We start from the raw sequence: 18940 nt of genomic DNA, 5'->3' as shown, positions 1-18940 counted from the left end.
AATAGGAAAATGTTGCACTGTTACCATTTATTACTACACTACATTTATCTGAATGCTTTTGTTACTTCTTGTCCAGTGTATGTAAGCCTATTTCCAAATGAGGATGGAGACAGAAATTCTGGGCACTATGCATAAGCAGTCTCTGTGCCTACCCTCACACACCTTTTGATTTTTTTCCACAAATAATTGAGCCAAAAAATGCACCCAAGCATGAAGAATGCAGAATTAACTTCTTTATTATTATTTTCATGACTTTTATTAGATAGGACAGGTGGAATGTGAGGGGGTAGAGAGAGATGGCCGCTGTGTCAAGGGCATAACCTTTGTGCATGGGGTGCCTGCACTACCAGGTTGAGCTCAGAGAGTCCCCATTATTTTGTTAAAACAAAGTTCAGTCTCTCAACCAATTTATTCAGCCGATTTAAATTTAGTAATGGCATTAAAATGTTTTCATTCCAGGTTCTTTGAGGGCCCCTCTACAGTCGGGGCCCTGGGTAATCAGCCCAACTCTTCCCCATGCTATGACACTCCTGGATGGATAAGGATAAAGTGTTCCTTTATGCAGAGCAGACTGTTCAATGAACCAAGCCTCCAGGGGACAACTGTTCTTCCAAATACAAAAATATACATTTCATCAAATAAGCACATAAAGCATTTCACAATTATTACACAGCTGTTTTAGAAGACACATAAATTCTGTGCATATGTATGCACATTTTGTAGTGGATAATTATGTCTATGGGCTACAAGCTGTAATATAAATATGTTTCTGTTTTAAAATGAATTGATAAAGTTGTTGCATTCAGTTTATTGCATCTGGTTACGTGTACATGCTGTGCTCAACTCTACTGTAAATACTATGTGTAGCCTGGCTGTTTACAGGCTGCTTAAAGTGAGACCTGCTCCTGATAATCCTCTTGACACCACAGAATTGATTTGGATTATCCAGTGAAAGGATGAGCTTTGAAGATTTGCTTCTTAAGTCTTGAGATGTTTGATAGAGATCAGGAAACATCTTTAGGATGACTGTGTCAGTTAGGAATGTGGAACAACCCACGGTGTGTAGAAAGTGCAAAGAAGGTCAAGTTAAAGGGACAGTTCACTCCTAAAGAAAAAAAACATATTCTCCTTCCCACCTGGAGTGCTATTTATAGCAGCTGTTTGGAAGTTTCATCATTACAATCAAGTGTTGTGAGATTGTACTGGTTTAGTCGCCATTAGTCCTCAAATTATTGAAGAAAAGAAAAGGAAAATGCAGCACAATTTGACCTGGGATACAAGGAATCTCGAAGGGATACCGAATATGTTTTACAGTTTATCGCTTTACTAAGTTTCCTGTAAGACCTTTATATTTGGTATTTATTTTTTTCATGAATGATTCCTAAAACAGGTTGGGATGAAACAGAAAAAAAACAAACAAAAAACACACAAATATCAAAATAAAAATAGTGCATAGCATTAATATTTTCTAACTATTTCTAACTGTTAGACAGTTTCTGTCCCACACTAATGCCGCGTGCACTTTTAAACTACATTTTTGTAGTTCAATCAATTATTTAAATAAAAAATGTTTTTATTAAAGCTACAGAAGTTCAATTCCCATCAATTTCTTTTCTATTTTATGTTGAAAGTAAAACTAACACACTTCCTGCTCTGCTCAGATGTACTGTCGTGAGCTTGACCGACTTGACACGACTTAACTGCTCTGACTGCACCGTACGACCGGAGGGGGGCGGTGACAAGTGACGAACAGCCTGTCGGTCAGCAGCCAATCCATGCGCAAAGAATCCATCCAACCCCTGAGATCTCCTTAATGAAGCTGAGGCTAAAGTACAGCACGGTAGAGCCGCTGCCAGATGTGGTTAGAGGGGTGACGAGACAGATCCACTGTAAATCTTGAGGTGTCACATGAAAACCAAAGGTTGAGACTGAATTTCAGAAATTCTAAGAAGAAGAGGAAGATGATATACTTTATTAATCCCAGAGGGATTTGTTGTCATATACACACAGGCCCAAAATACACAGGCGCAAACAGGACCCAGGGTGAGGAGCCTGCCCATGGACAGGCACCCCGAGCAGTTGGGGATTCGGTGCCTTGCTCAGGAGGCAGACTGGCTGCAGCTGTCGGTCCACACTCCATATTTGGTCCAGACGGGGTTCTGTTCCCTACCCAAATCCTTATGGACTGAACTACTGCTGCCCCCCTCTATTGAGCACTCGTACCATATGAACTAGTTTAAAACTCTGTATGATAGTTAAAGGTATACTATCCTTACAACCCCAGATTCACTCTGGTTTGGCTTTTTGCCTCACTATATTTGTCTTTTTTACAGCAAGTGTCACTTGGATGTCTGCTTCTTACGGTCCGGCACCTGGTGGATACCTTCTTACAAAGCCCTGACCTCACCTGAGTGCTGTGGGGAGACACGCCCACAAATATCCCGACCACAGAAAATAAGGAAGTACAGGCAGAGGGTAGAGTCTCTGCAGAAAAACACACCGCCACACACTTCTAGTGGGGCATAAGTGATGATTGAGAGAGCTTGCCTCTGTTTGAGTCTATGCATTATATTTAGAAAACTCTTAGACAGTGTATCTTCAAAACAAACTCACGCAGAAGAAGACGAAGAGGACATTATTTTTCTTATTTTGCGAGGAATTATGGTCTTTGTGAGTCTATACATTGTTTTTAAGGAAAATCCTGCACAATATATCTTGTCTATATTATCCTGTCTGCTGTGGTAGACCTCTGCTTCTATTGATCCTGTACTGAGTGCCTGTTCTTGTGCTGCCATGATTAGTGCGTCTGTGTTGTCTTTCAGTCCAACCCTCTCCAGCCAATAGTAGGAATTCTTGATGTCGGCCCCTTCTTCAATCTGTTCGAGGTACATGCCGTGCAGGGGCTTGTCCTTCTATGATGGTTCATCCTCCTCTTCTGCATTATCAGGTTTCTGCTGCCTGACGTATTCACTTAGCAGCTCATCTTTGGGGGCCATTTTCCTGGTGTATTCCTGGATTTTGTTTGTTTCATCCTGGACAGTGGCTCTGACGCTCACCAGTCCTTGATCCCCCTCACAATGCTTAGTGTACAGTCTCAGGGTGCTGGGCTTGGGATGAAACCCTCCATGCATTGTGAGCAGAGTATTTGATGACTGGCAGGGCGTACGTGTTGATGGCTCGGACCTTGTTCTTTCCATTCAGCTGACTTTCCAGTACCTGCTTTACTCTATCCGACCACACTGATCCAGTCCAACTTGCATGCTGATGTCATGTATTTTGGGAAAAAATAGAAGAAATGAAAGGAAAGAAGTGTTTCCTACAGTATTTGAAAAACTTTAAAAACTCTCCATTAAAATCCTCTGCAGGGTTAAGAGTTCCTCAAGTTTGATATCTGATTTTTTAGGCCAGTTGTCAAAAGCATATCACCAAACGAGTAATCTACACTTGTCCACCCATTTAGTCCATCTACCCAGCCAGTATCTCTCCTGTTTCCTCTCTGCTGGGTTGCAGGGAATTGGACACTATCACTGGGTGAGACGTGGAGTACACTTAGTTATTGTGCAAAACTTCTTTTACCAAGCTCTCTGTGCAAATTACATGTGTTCAAATGTGAAGAACCCGTAGACACACAGTAATATGGACACAGGCTGCTGCACTAATGTCACCTCTCCTAGCACAGAGATCAGACAGCATTTCAATGAAATCCGTCATACATGTGTTGCCTCTGCGAGCCCACAATGACTCTTATTCAGGGGAGTAATGCGGCTGCTTGTGAATGGGACAATGGCAGAGAGGAAACGCCTCTCTCTGTGTATGTGTGTGTCTGTGTGACCTTAGCCTCTGTGGCAAACTGTCATCAGTCAGAGCACTGAAATACCTCCACCAGGACCTCCAGCGTCTGGTTTGGCTTTTGGGATATTTGGCAACCTTTCATCATCTCAGAAACTCGGGATCGATCTCTTTCTGTTTTTCTTTTCTGGCTGCATTTTTTATGGTTATGTGCGGATTTATGATGGAGAATTAAAATGGTGAGGAAGAAAAAGCTGCTGGTGTTTGAGTAAGTATTACGCCTGTGTGCATGTGTCGACTGTTTGAGCCTCTGACATGAATCCAAAAAACCCTATAATTATGCTTTAACATTACAACAAGGGACTTAACAGGTATTGATGGCACTTTATTTTTACAGTATATATTTCTACAAAATGTCATGTATATATAGTAAATGTAGATGTTTTTAGAGCATTAGTACATAATGTATGATAAAACTAATCATATACAGAGTTAAGTGTGTTTTCATACATCTCTCCTCTTATCTCTCTCTTCTTCGGCTTATCTTACCTTCATGTTAGAGTTTTGGTTTGGTGAAATAATATGAGGCTGTCTTTTTTCAGTGTGGCTCCAGTGCCATACATTAATAATGAGATGGATGTACTAATTGCCCTCCTGGACAGATATAGATTTCATTCCATCCACATGTAATTCTGATCCAAACTAAACTATAGTGTCAGAGGGAATTCATTTAAAAACAATCTATCAGACACTGTGACAGTGACAATCATTCACATTTTTATGGGTGATTATTTCTACGTGAAATAACCCGGGCTCAAACTATTTTTCTGTCAGCTTCCCTATTGTGTCGACGCTATTGTGGCAGCACAGGTGACACAAGAGCTCATGTGTGTATTGTCTGTGTGTGTATGTATGGGTGCCCTTTACATTGTACCATCCTATCTAGCACTCTCTGTCTCCGGGAATTTAGTTATTTTGTCTTCTGACTCTTGTCAGTATTATTTCTCAGTTCTAAGATTCAGTGATCCATCAGTGGGTTAAATATAGCTTTGTTGTTTGTATTTCCTGTCTGTGTTTTCTTCTCTTTTTAGAATTTGTGGAAGCATGATGTGGGATGGATAAACAACAACAAAACTCTACTGTAAGTCGACTGAAAGGCTGTTAGTACGACCCTGAAATTTAACAGTGTGTGTTTTTGTGATGGCTGAATGTTGGAGTGTAAAGATGGAGTGTGAGTGACCCTGCTGACCTGCGAAAAGGGAAACGGGTGAGAGTAATTACGTGTGTATTTACAGCTATAGTTTCCTAAATTGTAACACTGATATAATTTGACAAGCATGCAGCAACTGTTTACAAAAGCCGACAGAAAAGTAAGATTTAAATTTTGTGTTTAGTTTTCAAGGCCTGCCAACCTGCATCAGATGTCTCTTGATTATGATATAAAATCATTATATTTGTGTAGATTTTTATGTTTCCAAAATGCCAGTCCTCTAAACATCCTTATTTTACCACCAAATGTCTTTTTGTACAACAGACACATTTCAGACACACTTGGAGCTGAGCGTAACTTTAAAGGAAGCAGATAATGTGTAAAATAATTATTTGCTGCTTTATATACACTGTCTCTCTCTCGCTCTGTGTGCAGATGGCCTCTAATGACCCTGACCTTCCTGAACCCACTGGTGACCCCCAGCCTGGTGACCTCATTGAGATCTTCAGACCAGCCTATCAGCACTGGGCGCTCTATCTGGGAGATGGTTACATCATCAACTTAACTCCTGTCGGTCAGTAGGAAACCTCCAAGAGACGAGTATAACTGGATATTTAAAAAAAAATAAAATGAAATAAAATAAAATAATTTTTTTGGATTTTGATTCTGATAATGGGGACTAAATAGTGCTTTACATTTAGGCAAAATCTTGGTGAGGGAAAAACTGGCATGGCCATTTTCAAAGGGGTCCCTTGAACTGTCGCCGCAAGATATCTGAATGAAAAGGGGTTTTATGGCTACCCATGAATCTCCTCTAAACTTGTGAAGGCTTGTTTGCAGTAAATGTTCTGTTCCTTACAATCAATGTTCTCCTTCCAACTAAAGCTATGTCTTTGTCTGCTTGAGGAAAGGAATAGCCAGCCTATTTGAAGAACAATGACTCCGTTAACATGTAAAGATACATAACACATTAAGACGGGGATGCTTTGGAACTCAAAATGTTAATTGTGCTGGTCTAGGCACATCAGATAATTAGTAATATGAACTGAAGTTTGAATTTGAAGCACTTTGATACTGTGGGTTTAAGTAGCCCATCGGGTCCTCCTGCGGCCTGATTCAGGACATGTAAAGCCACAGAACCATCTCATAAAAACAACTATTTAAACACAGTCATTGTTTGGCAGTGGTGAAAAACTCCAGCCTGTGTTTCCTATCAGATAAACAAAGCATGCTAAAGATATTCTTCAGGAAAAAGGGTCAGTGTTTGAACGTAGGATTTTGACTTGTAAGGGATTTTTACACTGTCATACTTCTAGTTTAGTTTAGCTTCAGTTAATTTTGCCATTTTCCAACTTATACCAGTCAGACACACACAAGAAGAAAATATATAAATAGCAATAATTAGTCATTAGTTTTAAAGCTGTGACAAATGAAAGCAGATTTTGCTGATTGAAAAGGTTTAGGCTAAAGCCATAATTATTACCCCTACCCATCCATCCATCCATCCATCCATCCATTTCTAACCGCTTAGGGTCGCAGGGGGCTGGAGCCTATCCCAGCTGACATTTGGCAAGAGGCGGGGTACACCCTGGACAGGTCACCAGACTATCACAGGGCTGACACATAGAGACAGACAACCATTCACACTCATATTCACACCTACGGACAATTTAGAGTCACCAATTAACCTGCATGTCTTTGGACTGTGGGAGGAAGCCGGAGCACCCGGAGAAAACCCACGCTGACACAGTGAGAACATGCAAACTCCACATAGAGGGGCTCCCCCACCCGGAATCGAACCAGGAACCCTCTTGCTGTGTGGCGACAGTGCTAACCACCACACCACTTTTTTTTTATACCTCATTGCTTAATTCACACCCTAAGACCTTCTGCCAAATGATCCTCAGATTTGCACAAATATCTTTTGATGTTTTGTAGAGCATATTCAGTTTTGGTAAATACTTGTACAGTCCATAGAATAAACTCTTGTTGCCACACTGAGGCTCTCCTCTTCCTCTCCAGATGAGAACCAGGCGGCCGCCATGTCCAGTGTGAAGTCCGTCTTCAGCCGGAAGGCAGTGGTGCGCATGCAGCTGCTGAAGGAGGTGGTGGGAAGCGACTCGTACCGAATCAACAACAAGTACGACCACAACCACACACCCCTGCCCACCTGTGAAATCATTCAGCGAGCGCAAGTCCTCATTGGCCAGGAGGTGTCTTACGACCTGCTGGGGAGCAACTGCGAGCACTTTGTTACCCTTCTGCGCTACGGGGAGGGGGTGTCCGAGCAGGTCTCTCACTTTTTATTTTGTTTCTGTCTCATGTGTCATCAGGGCAAAACACTAACTTTTCACTCCTCATACCACACTGAATGATGAAACATCACCACTGCCATAGCTTTACTTGTTGAGTATATATTTTTGGAGCAGAACAGCACATTTAAAAGTGACTTCTTTCAAGTAAACCGTACCATAAAATAAATCTAACATTTGCTTTATAGTGGCCTATGTTACTTTCTGCACTTCAGACTGTTTTTATGTGTATATTTTAGCTCTGTCATTGTGTGGTAGCCAGTTTGTGTAAAGGAACACTAATTTACCTTTCTTTTACCTGGTAAACTCACCTAAATACAATCACTGGGCCTGCATTGACTGGTTAAACATAAGCACAGGTTTGGAGTTCTCAAAGTTATGGCTGAAGTCTAGAGCAGTGGTTCCCAACTGGTCCAGCCACAGGGTAATTTGCTATAATTCAAAATAAAGTGTTCTTGATTACAAACTTGAAACATTTGAAACATTCCTGTGTCTCTTGTGGTCCACTTAAAATGGACCCATGACCCACTTTTAGACAGCAACCTACCAGTTGGGAACCACTGGTAGATGTTAGAAGGTTACTCCAGTCCCAAATCTGTGTTTGAATGTCACTCATCTCTATAGCCTTTTTATTATCTTAAAGATCATGGTAATCCTCAGTCCACCTCGTCTTGTCCTCCTTGTCTCCTCAGGCTACACGGGCCATTGGGGCCATCAGTTTGGTGACGGCAGCAGCCAGTGCCTTCTCTGTCCTGGGACTGATCAACACACGATCCAGAAACAGGCCTTTCTGACAGCTGTGTTCTTCACTGAAGGGTGTTCTCTCCCAACATTCATGCGGCTGTGATTAAAAAGAATAATACTGAAAATAAAGAATTAATAAAACTACAAACTACTGTGTTGTGTGTTGGAGAGTAATATGGCCTCATATAGTTCACACTGTATGGTTCCTACTGTGTTTGTTGGTCAAATATTAATAACTCAGAAGCACTACTTAAATGGTCGACCCAAATTATTATTATTATCATTATTATTATTATTATTATTTTATATGGTCGACCCAAATTACAAAGAACATGTCATTACATTTAACCCTCAGTCTGGTCATGCAGAGGCAGGGTACACCCTGGACAGGTCACCAGAATATCGCAGGGCTAACATATAAAGACAGACAACCATTCACGCTCACAGTCACACCTACGGGCAATTTAGAGTCACCAATTAACCTGCACGTCTTTGGACTGTGGGAGGAAGGCAGAGTGGAGCACCTGGAGAAAACTCATGCTGACATGGGGAGAACATGCAAACTCTGCACAGGGCTCCCCCACCCTGGATTCGAACCAGGACCCTTATATAATTTAACTTTAAACACAGGTATATTTCCAAGGTGACAATTTGAATCACTTGCAAGGGTCTGCTCTCTCTCAAGGGGACCAATATTTACGCCCCTGGATGGATGTTCTGTTACAGCTGGGCCACAGTTAAAGATGTTTTGTGCATTCTGCGGCACAGACAGCAGATGGCGCCAATGCCCCCAAAACAACAGTAAAAAATCAGTAGAAGAAGAAGAAGAAGTAGGCTCCGTGCAGTGTGACGTTGAACATTTGCGCCGGCACAGCCACACGTGTGTTTCTATGGACCACGGAGTGCTTTAAGTTTGATATTTCTTTATTAAAGTGTAAAAACCACAGCGACAAATATGGGGAAGAAACTGAAAGTCGGAAAAACCAGAAAGGATAAGTTCTATCACCTGGCTAAAGAAACAGGTAAAGTACCGCTGCTGTAAAAGATAACAAGCTTCTGACTGTTAGCACTGAGATGTACGTTAGCATTAGCATGACTGCTAGCTAACTCCCTCAGCCTTAAGACGGTGTCAGCTGTCTGATAACATCTTGTTTTGATCTGTTTCAGGTTATCGCTCTCGTTCTTCCTTCAAACTCATCCAGCTGAACCGTAAATTTCAGTTTCTACAGAAAGCCAGAGCTCTGATCGACCTGTGTGCTGCTCCTGGTGGATGGTGAGCTGCCTGTCAACACATGATCATTTGATAACTGTCTGCTGAGGGTTTTAAACAGGAGAGCCCAAACTGTAGAGACACAGAGGAACCAAAACTAAATCTAATTCAGGGACACTGTTAAACCTCAACAAGAGCCCTCCAGTAATGATGCAGGGCAACATCATAGAAGCAGGGCTGGTATTCCCAAACAGACTGTGTGTGATACTGTTATACAGCTAAAATAGCACTTGACATGTCTTTTATGCATGAGTACCATTTTAAATGCTGTAAGAAAACTACCACAAACAATAAACAGGGAGAAGATAACACTGAAACAGCTAATAAGTTAAGTCTATAAAGCATGTTAAAATACACACAATACTGGAAATAATCTGCTTAAAACTCATCCGAATAACTAATTTTACACATTTTCCTTAAGTTATTGCATTCATTATTTGGGGTAATTGTGCAGTTTATCTGTTGTTCTGTACTGTTATTGTTATGCATTAAATTAAATACAGAATATCTGTAAAATATGTCACTTAGTCAGGGGCTTTCCAAGGCACACCAAAGGGCAAGCCAGAATCTTAAGGCACACCTGTATTTATATCTGTGCACAGTAGCCTCTATACCATGTGTTATCACTTGTCACAACATAAATGTCTGTTTTTATCTACTAATATCAAATAACAATGACAACTAACCCTTACTCATGAAATATTTATGAACAAAGTGATTCAAGAATTCATTTTGAACTTTAAAGCAGCAGAACACATCCATTTAAATGGGAAATAATGTAAGACATAGTTATGTGTCACGCACTTCTAATGCTCACCTGTGAATGGCGACAAATAACTTCCCTGTGAAGTTTTTTTTTTTTTTTTAAAAAAATTAAATACATTTTTTAAGGTAGACTTTGCCTCTTTTGGCGCACATGTACAAAGGCTGTGTCCTTGTCTTGCTCATTTCATTCTGGCCTATGGCCCTTTGCTGCGTGTCATCCCCTCTCTCTATATATATACCGTCCTATCCTCTTTTACAGCAATACCCTGAGGTCACATTCAATGGACTAGAAGGACACAAATATTCCATAGTAACCACAATAAATGATAAAAAAAAGTCCATAAAACAAATAGCTAGCAGCAGCAGTGTACCTCAAGAATTATAAACAGTTATTAGAAAAAACAGTAAAAAGATGAAAAAGCTAAATAACAACAATAGAGTCTGCCGAAAATGATGGATACAGAAGAACAACAACTTCAATAAAAACAGTCACATGTAGAGGAAAAAAATATCATGTCTGGCAATTAACCAAAGCAGAAACACTGTAAAGCAACCATATCATCCAACATACACTTTAAAAGATCTAACGACACATATCTGTCTCAATTTAAATACCTTTTGTTACTTGTTTCATTTATTTGGTGCAAAAAAACCTAAAAGCTAATTTACCAAGCTCAGCACTGATCTGAAGAGTGATTCACGCTATAATCTAACGGGTGTCTTTTATCTGTATGGTTTGATAAAATGTTTGCCTGGGACAAAACCAAAGTCATAATTCAATATTTAATCATCCTGGAGAGACAGTACACATCTGTCAGATCACAGGAGACACATGAGCAAAATGTATGTTGTGATATATGAATGTACCCCTGATTGAAAATCTCCTTGCAGGTTGCAGGTGGCATCTAAGTTTATGCCTGTATCCAGTCTCATTATTGGTGAGTGTGATGTCATCATGATAATAAATCGCTCTGACTCTCCAAAGGCTTTTAAAGTCAGTTGTTTTTGGAAAAAAAAAAGTACGATCTAATTTTTATCACTGAAATAGTGTGAGAAAAGTTTTAAAGAAGTGTTTCTTCCTGTCAGGTGTTGACCTGGTGCCCATCAAGCCCATCCCCAATGTAGTGGCGCTGCAAGAAGACATCACCACAGACAAATGCAGACAGGTGAGGCAGCTGCTGCAGAGCTGAAGGAAAATGGACATGAGAAGACAAAACGCCAGAGACACAGATGATTTCGTCCTGGCATTAGACACCTGCACTGTTTACCAAGCATCAGATTTCTCTAAAATCACAAACTACAGGAGAGTTCTCAACATGGGTTTGTTAAGGAAGGTGCTTTCTGTCCCTCATACAGGCTTTACGGAAGGAACTGCAGACTTGGAAGGTCGACGTTGTGCTAAATGACGGAGCCCCGAATGTGGGAGCCAACTGGCAACATGATGCTTTCTCACAGGGTAGGTGCCACTAAACTAAAAATTAAAATAAATTTCCAGTCACATCTTCATATGTCAGAATTTACAGACCCAGCTATCAGCAAATACTGGCTATCCATAGCACAATTTTGTTCCTTTGTATAGCAGCAAGTAATGTGCCATATGTCCAAAAATAGTTAAACAAAATGAGAAGAACAATCACCTGTCATAATGGATCGCATTTGAACCTAACGTCTCACTTTGTTCTCCGCTTCCTCTCCAGCTCATTTGACCCTCATGGCCCTGAAGTTGGCCTGTGATTTTCTGACCAAAGGCGGCACTTTCGTCACCAAGGTCTTCCGCTCCAAGGACTACCAGCCACTCCTCTGGATCTTCCAGCAGTTCTTCAAGAAAGTTCAGGCCACCAAGCCGCAGGCGTCTAGGAACGAGTCCGCCGAGATCTTTGTCATCTGTCAGGGTAAGTGGCAGCTGCACATTACAGTCTCTGATGAGAAGAGAAAAAGTCAGAGTCTTGTGTCTTAGCCACCTCTGCGTAGTATATCTTAACCAAGTTTGTTTCTTCCTTCCCAGGTTTTCTTGCCCCAGACAAAATCGACAGTAAGTTCTTTGACCCCAAGCATGCGTTCAAAGAGGTGGAGGTGCAGGCCAAAACTGTGAGGGAGCTGAATCCTGTCAAGAAGCCAAAGGCATGTACACTGAATGAGATGATGGAATACTGGACGAGCAAACTGTTGACTCACAATGAGAACAAATAACTTGACTTTCCCATATTGAGATTGACGTTTGAATGTCGACTTTGGAGTAAAAACCTCACATTTGTCCCCACATATTCTGTACTGACCAAACAGCTGCTCTTTTGTTCCAGGCGGAGGGATACGCAGACGGTGATCTGACACTCTACCACAGTTTCACAGTGACAGCCTTTTTGAAAGCTGAAAATGCCATAGACTTCCTGGACAAAGCCAGTGAGGTGAGATCTTTATACTGCTTTAACTTGCCAAAGAGGGATGCTGGAGGTCTTCTCATTTTCTGCCATTTCATGGAAACTCCTGTGAGATAGAAGTTGAATCTGGAGAGAGAGATGTTGTTGAAGGTTATAGATTTATGATTAATCGTCCTGGGCCTGATTATTTGATATTAAAATACACAGTACAGTGTATGAAATGTAAACTGGCTGACCTCAGTGAGAGAAAAAGCCTTCCTGTATTTCAATTCTCACTCTGTCCTCCTCACTCAGATCACCTTTGACAACACAGACCTGCAGTCTCACCCAGCCACTAGCGATGAGATAAAGGAATGTTTACGTGACATCAAAGTGCTGGGCCGCAAAGAGCTCCGGTAAGTTGATTTTTGTTAGTACTGTTTTTAGAAATAATAAAGATTAGATGTTACTCAAGTGACTCTTCTTTCCTCCATCCTCACCTGCAGCCTGCTGCTGAACTGGCGAACCAAACTGAGGAGATTCCTGGCCAAAAAACTGAAGGGGGAGGCCAAACAGCTGGACCCGGAGATTGAGTAAAGAGTCTTTACAGTTCATTTACAAAAGCTACTGAAATATTCTCTTTTCCAGAGTGTGTCACAGCAGATTTTTAAAAACATTCCTTTTTGCTTTGTTTTTAGCTTAAGTTCTGATGAAGAAAAGGCTGAATCAGAGGAAGAGCCAGACAAGAAGACAGAGGAGGAGGAAGAGAAGGAGGAGGGGAAAGAAGAGGATGACGAGGAGGAAGAAATGGTGAAGAAACTGGCAGAACTGAAAGCTGAGGAGGTCGCTGAGCTCAAACGGTACGATACAAAGTTGTTCAGGATCGCAATTTTAGTTCTGCTCAGGAGGTTTATTTTATTTTTTTCTGTGACTATTTGCCACAGCAGTAAGTTGTAACAGATCCTCAGACGCAGCTGTGAAGTAGTTGATAGACATCACCTTGTTAACCTGTTGCCCTTGATGTGCTTTTGGTGGAAGAAAATTAAAATGAAACATGCCAGACAAATAGAGTTTGTATAACTGTCATGCTCCATCAGGAAGAAGAGGAAGCTGCTGAAGGAGCAGAGGAAGCAGAGGGAGAGGGTGGCGCTGAAGATGGACCTGCCTGGCGTCTCCATCGCAGATTCCAACGACTCATCCATGTTCTCCCTCAGCACCATCAAGAAGCAAAAGGTGAAGACAACGCACACATGCACACCCATGGATGCTGACACCCCACTAGGGCTTGGTTGGAAAAATATTTATATGTAGACTTAATTCTGTTGATTACTTTAAGTTGTTAGTCACTGTAACTTATTGTCCTGATTTGGTGTTCACGGTTCTCCATCAGGCGCTGGCTGATATATCCAAAGGGGACATGCAGGTGGCAGACACCCTGGTAGAAGAGGGTGAGGATGTCTACCTGTCTGAGGAAGAGGACGACGATGCGGATGCAATGTCCCTGGCCTCTGATTTAGATGATAAGGACATGGAGGAGGTGGAGCAGAGGCAGAAAGAGCTGGAGAAGAAAGCACCAAAGAAGAAGTGAGTCAAGCGTTGTGTATGAAACAAGGCTGTCCACTGTTTGAAATTCTGTTCCTTTGATGTTCTGGGAAAAAGACAAGGGTCTTACCCCTCAATAATTAATAGTTCTTTTAATCAGTGCTTGCTTATTTGTGTCTGTGTTTTCTAGAGTAACATTCACTGAAGAAGAAGAAGAGGAGGAGGAGGAAGGACAGGATAGTGGCTTGCTAGTGGAACTGGAAGGAAAGGATGAGAAGAAGGCGCGACAGACTGACCTGTGGTTCAGCAAGGTTTGTCCACTTGTGTTCCAGAGATGTGATATGTACAATGTTTATGTTGATAGTTGCACAAAGTGGGGTTGTGTAGTGACTTGTCACTTGCCTCTCCGTTCACATCACTAATCACTGTCATGGCTTACACTTGCAAATTAGGCCACGCCCACACTAATGCGTTTTTGTTTTGAAACTGCATTTTTAAAATGAAAACGATCTCTGTACACACAAGTGTTTTAGCACTGTTCCAGAAATAATCTCCGTCCGTACTAACATGCCTGAAAACACATATCACATGACTGTTCACGAGCACTGGGCATGCATACCAGTGTAAACAGGAAGCAGATTGTCTACTCTATGGTTGGTTGCTTAGTTACAGAGAATAGTTTAGAGGAAGAAAAGCATTGGCAAAAAATAAGACGTAGAACTTTGACTAAAAGTACCGAATGAGTATATGGTAGTCAAGGTGGTGGATTGGGAGTTGTTGCAAAGCAAAAATGGCGCCATAGAAGAGCGTTACCGGGAGCATTATCTGTTGCCGGAGGAAGCCACGGCAATGAGAAAGGAGTACCCACACAAGAAGGATTAAATTACAAAAGGTATGTAGGCTTAGCTGTATTGCGATAGATAAAAGGTGAAGGACGAACCCAAGGTGATATGTAAACTCATCCTCATTGGTCGACTACAAACATGACGTATCATCTGGAACATGGAAGTAGCTACATGCCCATTAGCCACTTAGCACAATCATTACTACTTTGCTGACAGCGTCATAAACAGGCGGCTCGCTCAGTGTGTGACGTGCACTTGTAGATAAAATATAGGCCTATATTAATGAAGGTTCATTAGTATGGTTTTGTATTTCTCTGTAATGTAACATAGTGTTGACAATGTTACTGAAACTATTCTTTCTCACACCTTCAACTCAAACCATTGTGCTGCCCCTTCCAAAATAAATGATTTTAATATCGTAAACATGCAGGCGACTACTCGATTAATGGTCCTCAATTACGACTATTGGTCAACTAGGAAAATTCTTCGCCGGGGGCAGCCCTAATCCAGACCTGATGTTGGAGTGACCTCTGACCTTTCACCCTGCTGTCCTTTTGCTCTACAGGGCATCTTCTCTGAGATCAACCTAGAAGGAGACGCAGAGAGCGAGCTTCGACAGACCGAGTGGCTTCAGAGCAAACAAAAAGGTAACAGTCTGACAAATATAAAATATCACCTTTAAAAGGATACTAGCTCTCCCAAATGTGGACTGACAAAAATATTTGTGAAATGAATATTTTTCGGAAAAAGGCAAAAAGAGGAAAGCTGAAGAAGAAGAGGAGGAGGAGGAGCAGGAGGCTGAAGAGAAGGTTGCTCCACCAGAGAAGGAAAAGGCGGGACCTTCAAAGGAAGCTGAAGAGGGGAGTGACAGCGACTCAGACGACAGCAGCGACGATGAAAAGTAAAACCATACTTATGTGGCTGTCTGTGCCATTTTCCTCTCAAAATACTATATAGTGGGTCCAATTTGATTCGTTCTATTGACAGCTGAATAAAAATACAAATCAATATTTTGTTCCAGGGAGATCACCAGGATGAAGCAGGTCACCAAAGGGGCCAATGGGATGTTGGGAGAGGCCAACGACGATGACTTCCAGGTTGTTCCTGTAGAAAGTACCAGTGAGTATGAGAAACTTTTAAATGTCAGGGGTCAAGCTGTAGGGTTTCAACCTAGGCCTGGGTGATATAACCACTTCTGAAGGTATTTTCAAACAGATACAGGATGAGAAAGTACCGTTTATATCAACATAGACTGATGTAAACTGATGGAACTCCACAACCCTGTCCCCACTTGCTCACAAGTTCTCGTACAACATTCTTGTTATTTAATACAGGCTGTCATTTTTCATATACATGTTTTTCAGAGTTATATTTTAAGACAAGAAAGGAAACCCTGTCTTTGCATTTTATTTTGATCACAGTCTGTTATAATACAACTGCATGTGACTTGACTTAGAATTTTTAGCCCACTGTGTAGAAAAAACCCCAGAGATATATTATGTATCGCCAGTCTAAAGATAGTGAAATATATCGCCCAGCCCTACTCCAGCCTACACAAATGCAGCCAGTTAAAGTAATTCAGCTTCATGTTTTAGACTAAAGTTTTAGATGTTTATGGAGTCTGTGCTCCTCAGGTAAAAAAGCCAGGATCCTGGATGCAGAGGGCCTCGCCCTGGGCTGTCAGATCGCTACGTCTAAGAAGAGAGCCAGGGATCTGATGGATGGCTCCTTCCACAGGTGTGTGTGTTGTGTTTGAGTCAAACACTGTATATAAAGATGGATGACGCATCTCCACGTAATCCCTCTGTACAAAAATGAAGCCAAAATTGTCCAGGATACAGCCGCTGCCATCTTCCATCAGCGATGACATTTGGAGCCAGAGTCTGCGCAGTAGTGATCTCCGGAGTGGGTGATACGAACCCTCATAAATGACAGAAACCAGATGTGTACCTTTGAGTTTTTAGTTTGGTCCATGTCCCATCTGTTCATACGGAGAGGGCAGGGTTTATGACCTACACTGCAGGCAGCCACCAGGGGGCGATCGACATGTTTAGGCAGTCTGTGGATTAAGTGTGTCTTGTCCTAATGTGTGCCCACTTTCCAGCTGTTTCAAATGGTCTCACAAAGCATACAGTCCTTGAAGTATAAGCTGGTGATGCTTTATATTTGTTCTTGTCAACGAATCCAATGAAAATACCAAAAGATGAAAGATGGCTGTACAGTAAACTGACTGTATGGTCTTGCAGGTTTGCTAGCTCAGAGGAGCCGTGGGATGTACCGGAGTGGTTCCTGGACGACGAACGGAAACACCGGAAGAAACCGGTGCCGGTTACCAAGGAGATGGTGGAGGAGTACAAACAAAAATGGAAGGAGATCGATGCCCGACCCATCAAACGAGTTGCTGAGGCCAAGGCCAGGAAGAAGAGGAGGGTAAGAGCAGGGAAAAGAACAATGGTGCAAGTGCTGATGACAGATGCCGGAAAACAAAAACACTTAAAATCTTTATAGTTTAAGGAACTTGTAAGTAAGGCAAAATATTTCTGTAGATCTTAATTTTTTATTACCTCTGTGACGTTCCCAGATGCTGAAGAAGATGGAGCAGGCTAAGAAGAAAGCAGAGGCAGTTGTCAACACAGTGGACATCTCTGAGAGGGAGAAGATGGCTCAGCTGAAGAGGTATGATGTCACACCTGTGGGGGTGGAGACGCACCTCAAAAGAACATGATGACTCCGTTACACTAAATGCTAAATTGTATCATTAATTTCATGTCGATAATTTGTCTCATCTTTTCCCTATTTTGTCAGTATCTACAAGAAAGCAGGTTTGGGGAAGGAGAAGAGAGAAGTAACATACGTCGTGAGCAAAAAGGGGGCTGGCAAGAAGGTGAGGCGGCCCGCCGGCGTCAAGGGAGCGTTTAAAGTGGTGGACAGTCGCATGAAGAAAGACATGCGGGGGATGCAGAGGAAAGAGCAACGTGCTAAAGGAGGCAAAGGAAAAGGCGGCAAAGGAAGAGGAGGGATGAAGGGTGGAAAAGGGCGGAAAGGAAGATAAATGTGAACCTGTAGCGCTCTCACAGTCCTGCCTTTCTCACCATTAAACATCGCCTGGTTTGAAGTTACAGGCGAGCATTTATGGAGCTTTGTGAGCTCCAAAGTTTGACCTCCTGTCTTGTGTGTACAGACACCAGAATGAACTTTGGTCACTCACACGGATGCCCTCTTTTTAGCAACTTGTGCTGAAGTTAATCCGCTGGATACTTGAGATATGTTCTGTGGGTATTTAAATGCTGCTGTTCTGTGCACGTCTTTGTGAAGATGTTGATCTGAGTGGTTTCACTGAACAGCTGAACTGCCAGTGGCAGTACATCGAGTAAAACACAATAACAATCAATGTGTTCTCCAGAAATGTTGCTATTAATATTGTAAATATTATATACACATTTTGCAATAAAAGTTTTGTCCAATAATTTATTCAGTGTGTTCTGTGAGTTAAAAAAGTCAGAACCATAGTTTCTTGACAGAAGATTTAGATCACGTATTGCTCTTTGTGTGAGTCAAATGGCTTCAGTTATGAACTATAGAAGTTGTAACGGTCACTTTATTTCAATTCAACTGAACTGAAACTGAATTCAAGATAACCAACCCAGTGCCATAATTGCCTCAGGGGATTGGATATCTCCTTACTTTGGGTTCCTGCTAATGTAGGGGTGGAGGGAAATGAAAAAGTAGACATATTGGCTAAACAATCATTGAAACGACAGGTAGTCAACTTACAAGTACCGCTAAGTGGGAGCCCAAGGGAAGAGATGATCATCGCCTGTCTGAGGATAGGATATACTGCTGGACTATGTTTACACAGCAACAAACTGGAAACAGTCAAGTGTGTACAGTACTAATAGACTGCAACAGGTATGATGAAGAAAGCAGGCGATTAATAACAGGACTAACTGCAGAAAAGTGCAGTATTACATCAGGGAATATATGTAATTATAATGTTTAATTATTTAAGAGTAACTGTTTTTTTGGTTCGCTGCCAATCTAGTGCTCCACACTTCAGTCCAGCAGGTGGTGGTAATGCGACTATAAGCTGGTTTGCCTACCGCCAT

At 41.8% G+C, this 18940-nt stretch overlaps 2 protein-coding genes across 3 annotated transcripts; both read left to right on the top strand.

Moving 5' to 3' along the window:
- Positions 1-3786: 3786 nt before the first annotated feature.
- On the top strand, positions 3787-8185 carry plaat1 (phospholipase A and acyltransferase 1). 2 transcript variants are annotated; one of them, XM_049587799.1, is made up of 5 exons: positions 3795-4057; positions 4881-4930; positions 5435-5573; positions 7022-7290; positions 8004-8180. In XM_049587799.1, the coding sequence occupies exons 2-5, from the start codon at positions 4904-4906 to the stop codon at positions 8103-8105; spliced, it is 537 nt and encodes a 178-aa protein (XP_049443756.1). In that variant the 5' UTR covers positions 3795-4057; positions 4881-4903; the 3' UTR covers positions 8106-8180. The 2 variants fall into 2 exon arrangements, with proteins under 2 accessions (XP_049443757.1, XP_049443756.1); XM_049587800.1 differs by lacking the exon at positions 4881-4930 and having other exon boundaries at positions 3787-4057; positions 8004-8185.
- Positions 8186-8907: 722 nt separating this feature from the next.
- ftsj3 (FtsJ RNA 2'-O-methyltransferase 3) lies at positions 8908-18305 on the top strand. The gene is made up of 21 exons (XM_049588706.1): positions 8908-9077; positions 9223-9328; positions 10982-11028; positions 11177-11256; positions 11447-11546; positions 11788-11982; positions 12096-12211; positions 12391-12495; positions 12763-12863; positions 12954-13040; positions 13146-13307; positions 13545-13680; positions 13838-14031; positions 14180-14300; positions 15400-15481; positions 15585-15735; positions 15856-15953; positions 16469-16571; positions 17081-17264; positions 17416-17510; positions 17640-18305. Exons 1-21 carry the CDS (start codon positions 9011-9013, stop codon positions 17884-17886), a joined length of 2577 nt encoding a protein of 858 aa, XP_049444663.1. The 5' UTR covers positions 8908-9010; the 3' UTR covers positions 17887-18305.
- The last annotated feature ends 635 nt before the right edge of the window (positions 18306-18940 follow it).

Source organism: Epinephelus fuscoguttatus, linkage group LG10, assembly GCF_011397635.1.
Source record: "Epinephelus fuscoguttatus linkage group LG10, E.fuscoguttatus.final_Chr_v1".
NCBI classification, from domain to species: domain Eukaryota; kingdom Metazoa; phylum Chordata; class Actinopteri; order Perciformes; family Serranidae; genus Epinephelus; species Epinephelus fuscoguttatus.
Note: the sequence above shows the minus strand (reverse complement) of the source record. Positions and strands in the feature narration are given on the sequence as shown.

Excerpts from the sequence above, each read along its gene's own strand:
- ftsj3 (XM_049588706.1), top strand. The coding sequence starts at position 9,011 with ATGGGGAAGAAACTGAAAGTCGGAAAAACCAGAAAGGATAAGTTCTAT. Across the intron at positions 12,496-12,762 it reads TCCTGGACAAAGCCAGTGAG|ATCACCTTTGACAACACAGA; the intron begins GTGAGATCTTTA and ends CTCCTCACTCAG. Across the intron at positions 13,041-13,145 it reads CAGCTGGACCCGGAGATTGA|CTTAAGTTCTGATGAAGAAA; the intron begins GTAAAGAGTCTT and ends CTTTGTTTTTAG.
- plaat1 (XM_049587799.1), top strand. The coding sequence starts at position 4,904 with ATGGATAAACAACAACAAAACTCTACT. Across the intron at positions 4,931-5,434 it reads AACAACAACAAAACTCTACT|ATGGCCTCTAATGACCCTGA; the intron begins GTAAGTCGACTG and ends CTCTGTGTGCAG. Across the intron at positions 5,574-7,021 it reads CATCAACTTAACTCCTGTCG|ATGAGAACCAGGCGGCCGCC; the intron begins GTCAGTAGGAAA and ends CTTCCTCTCCAG.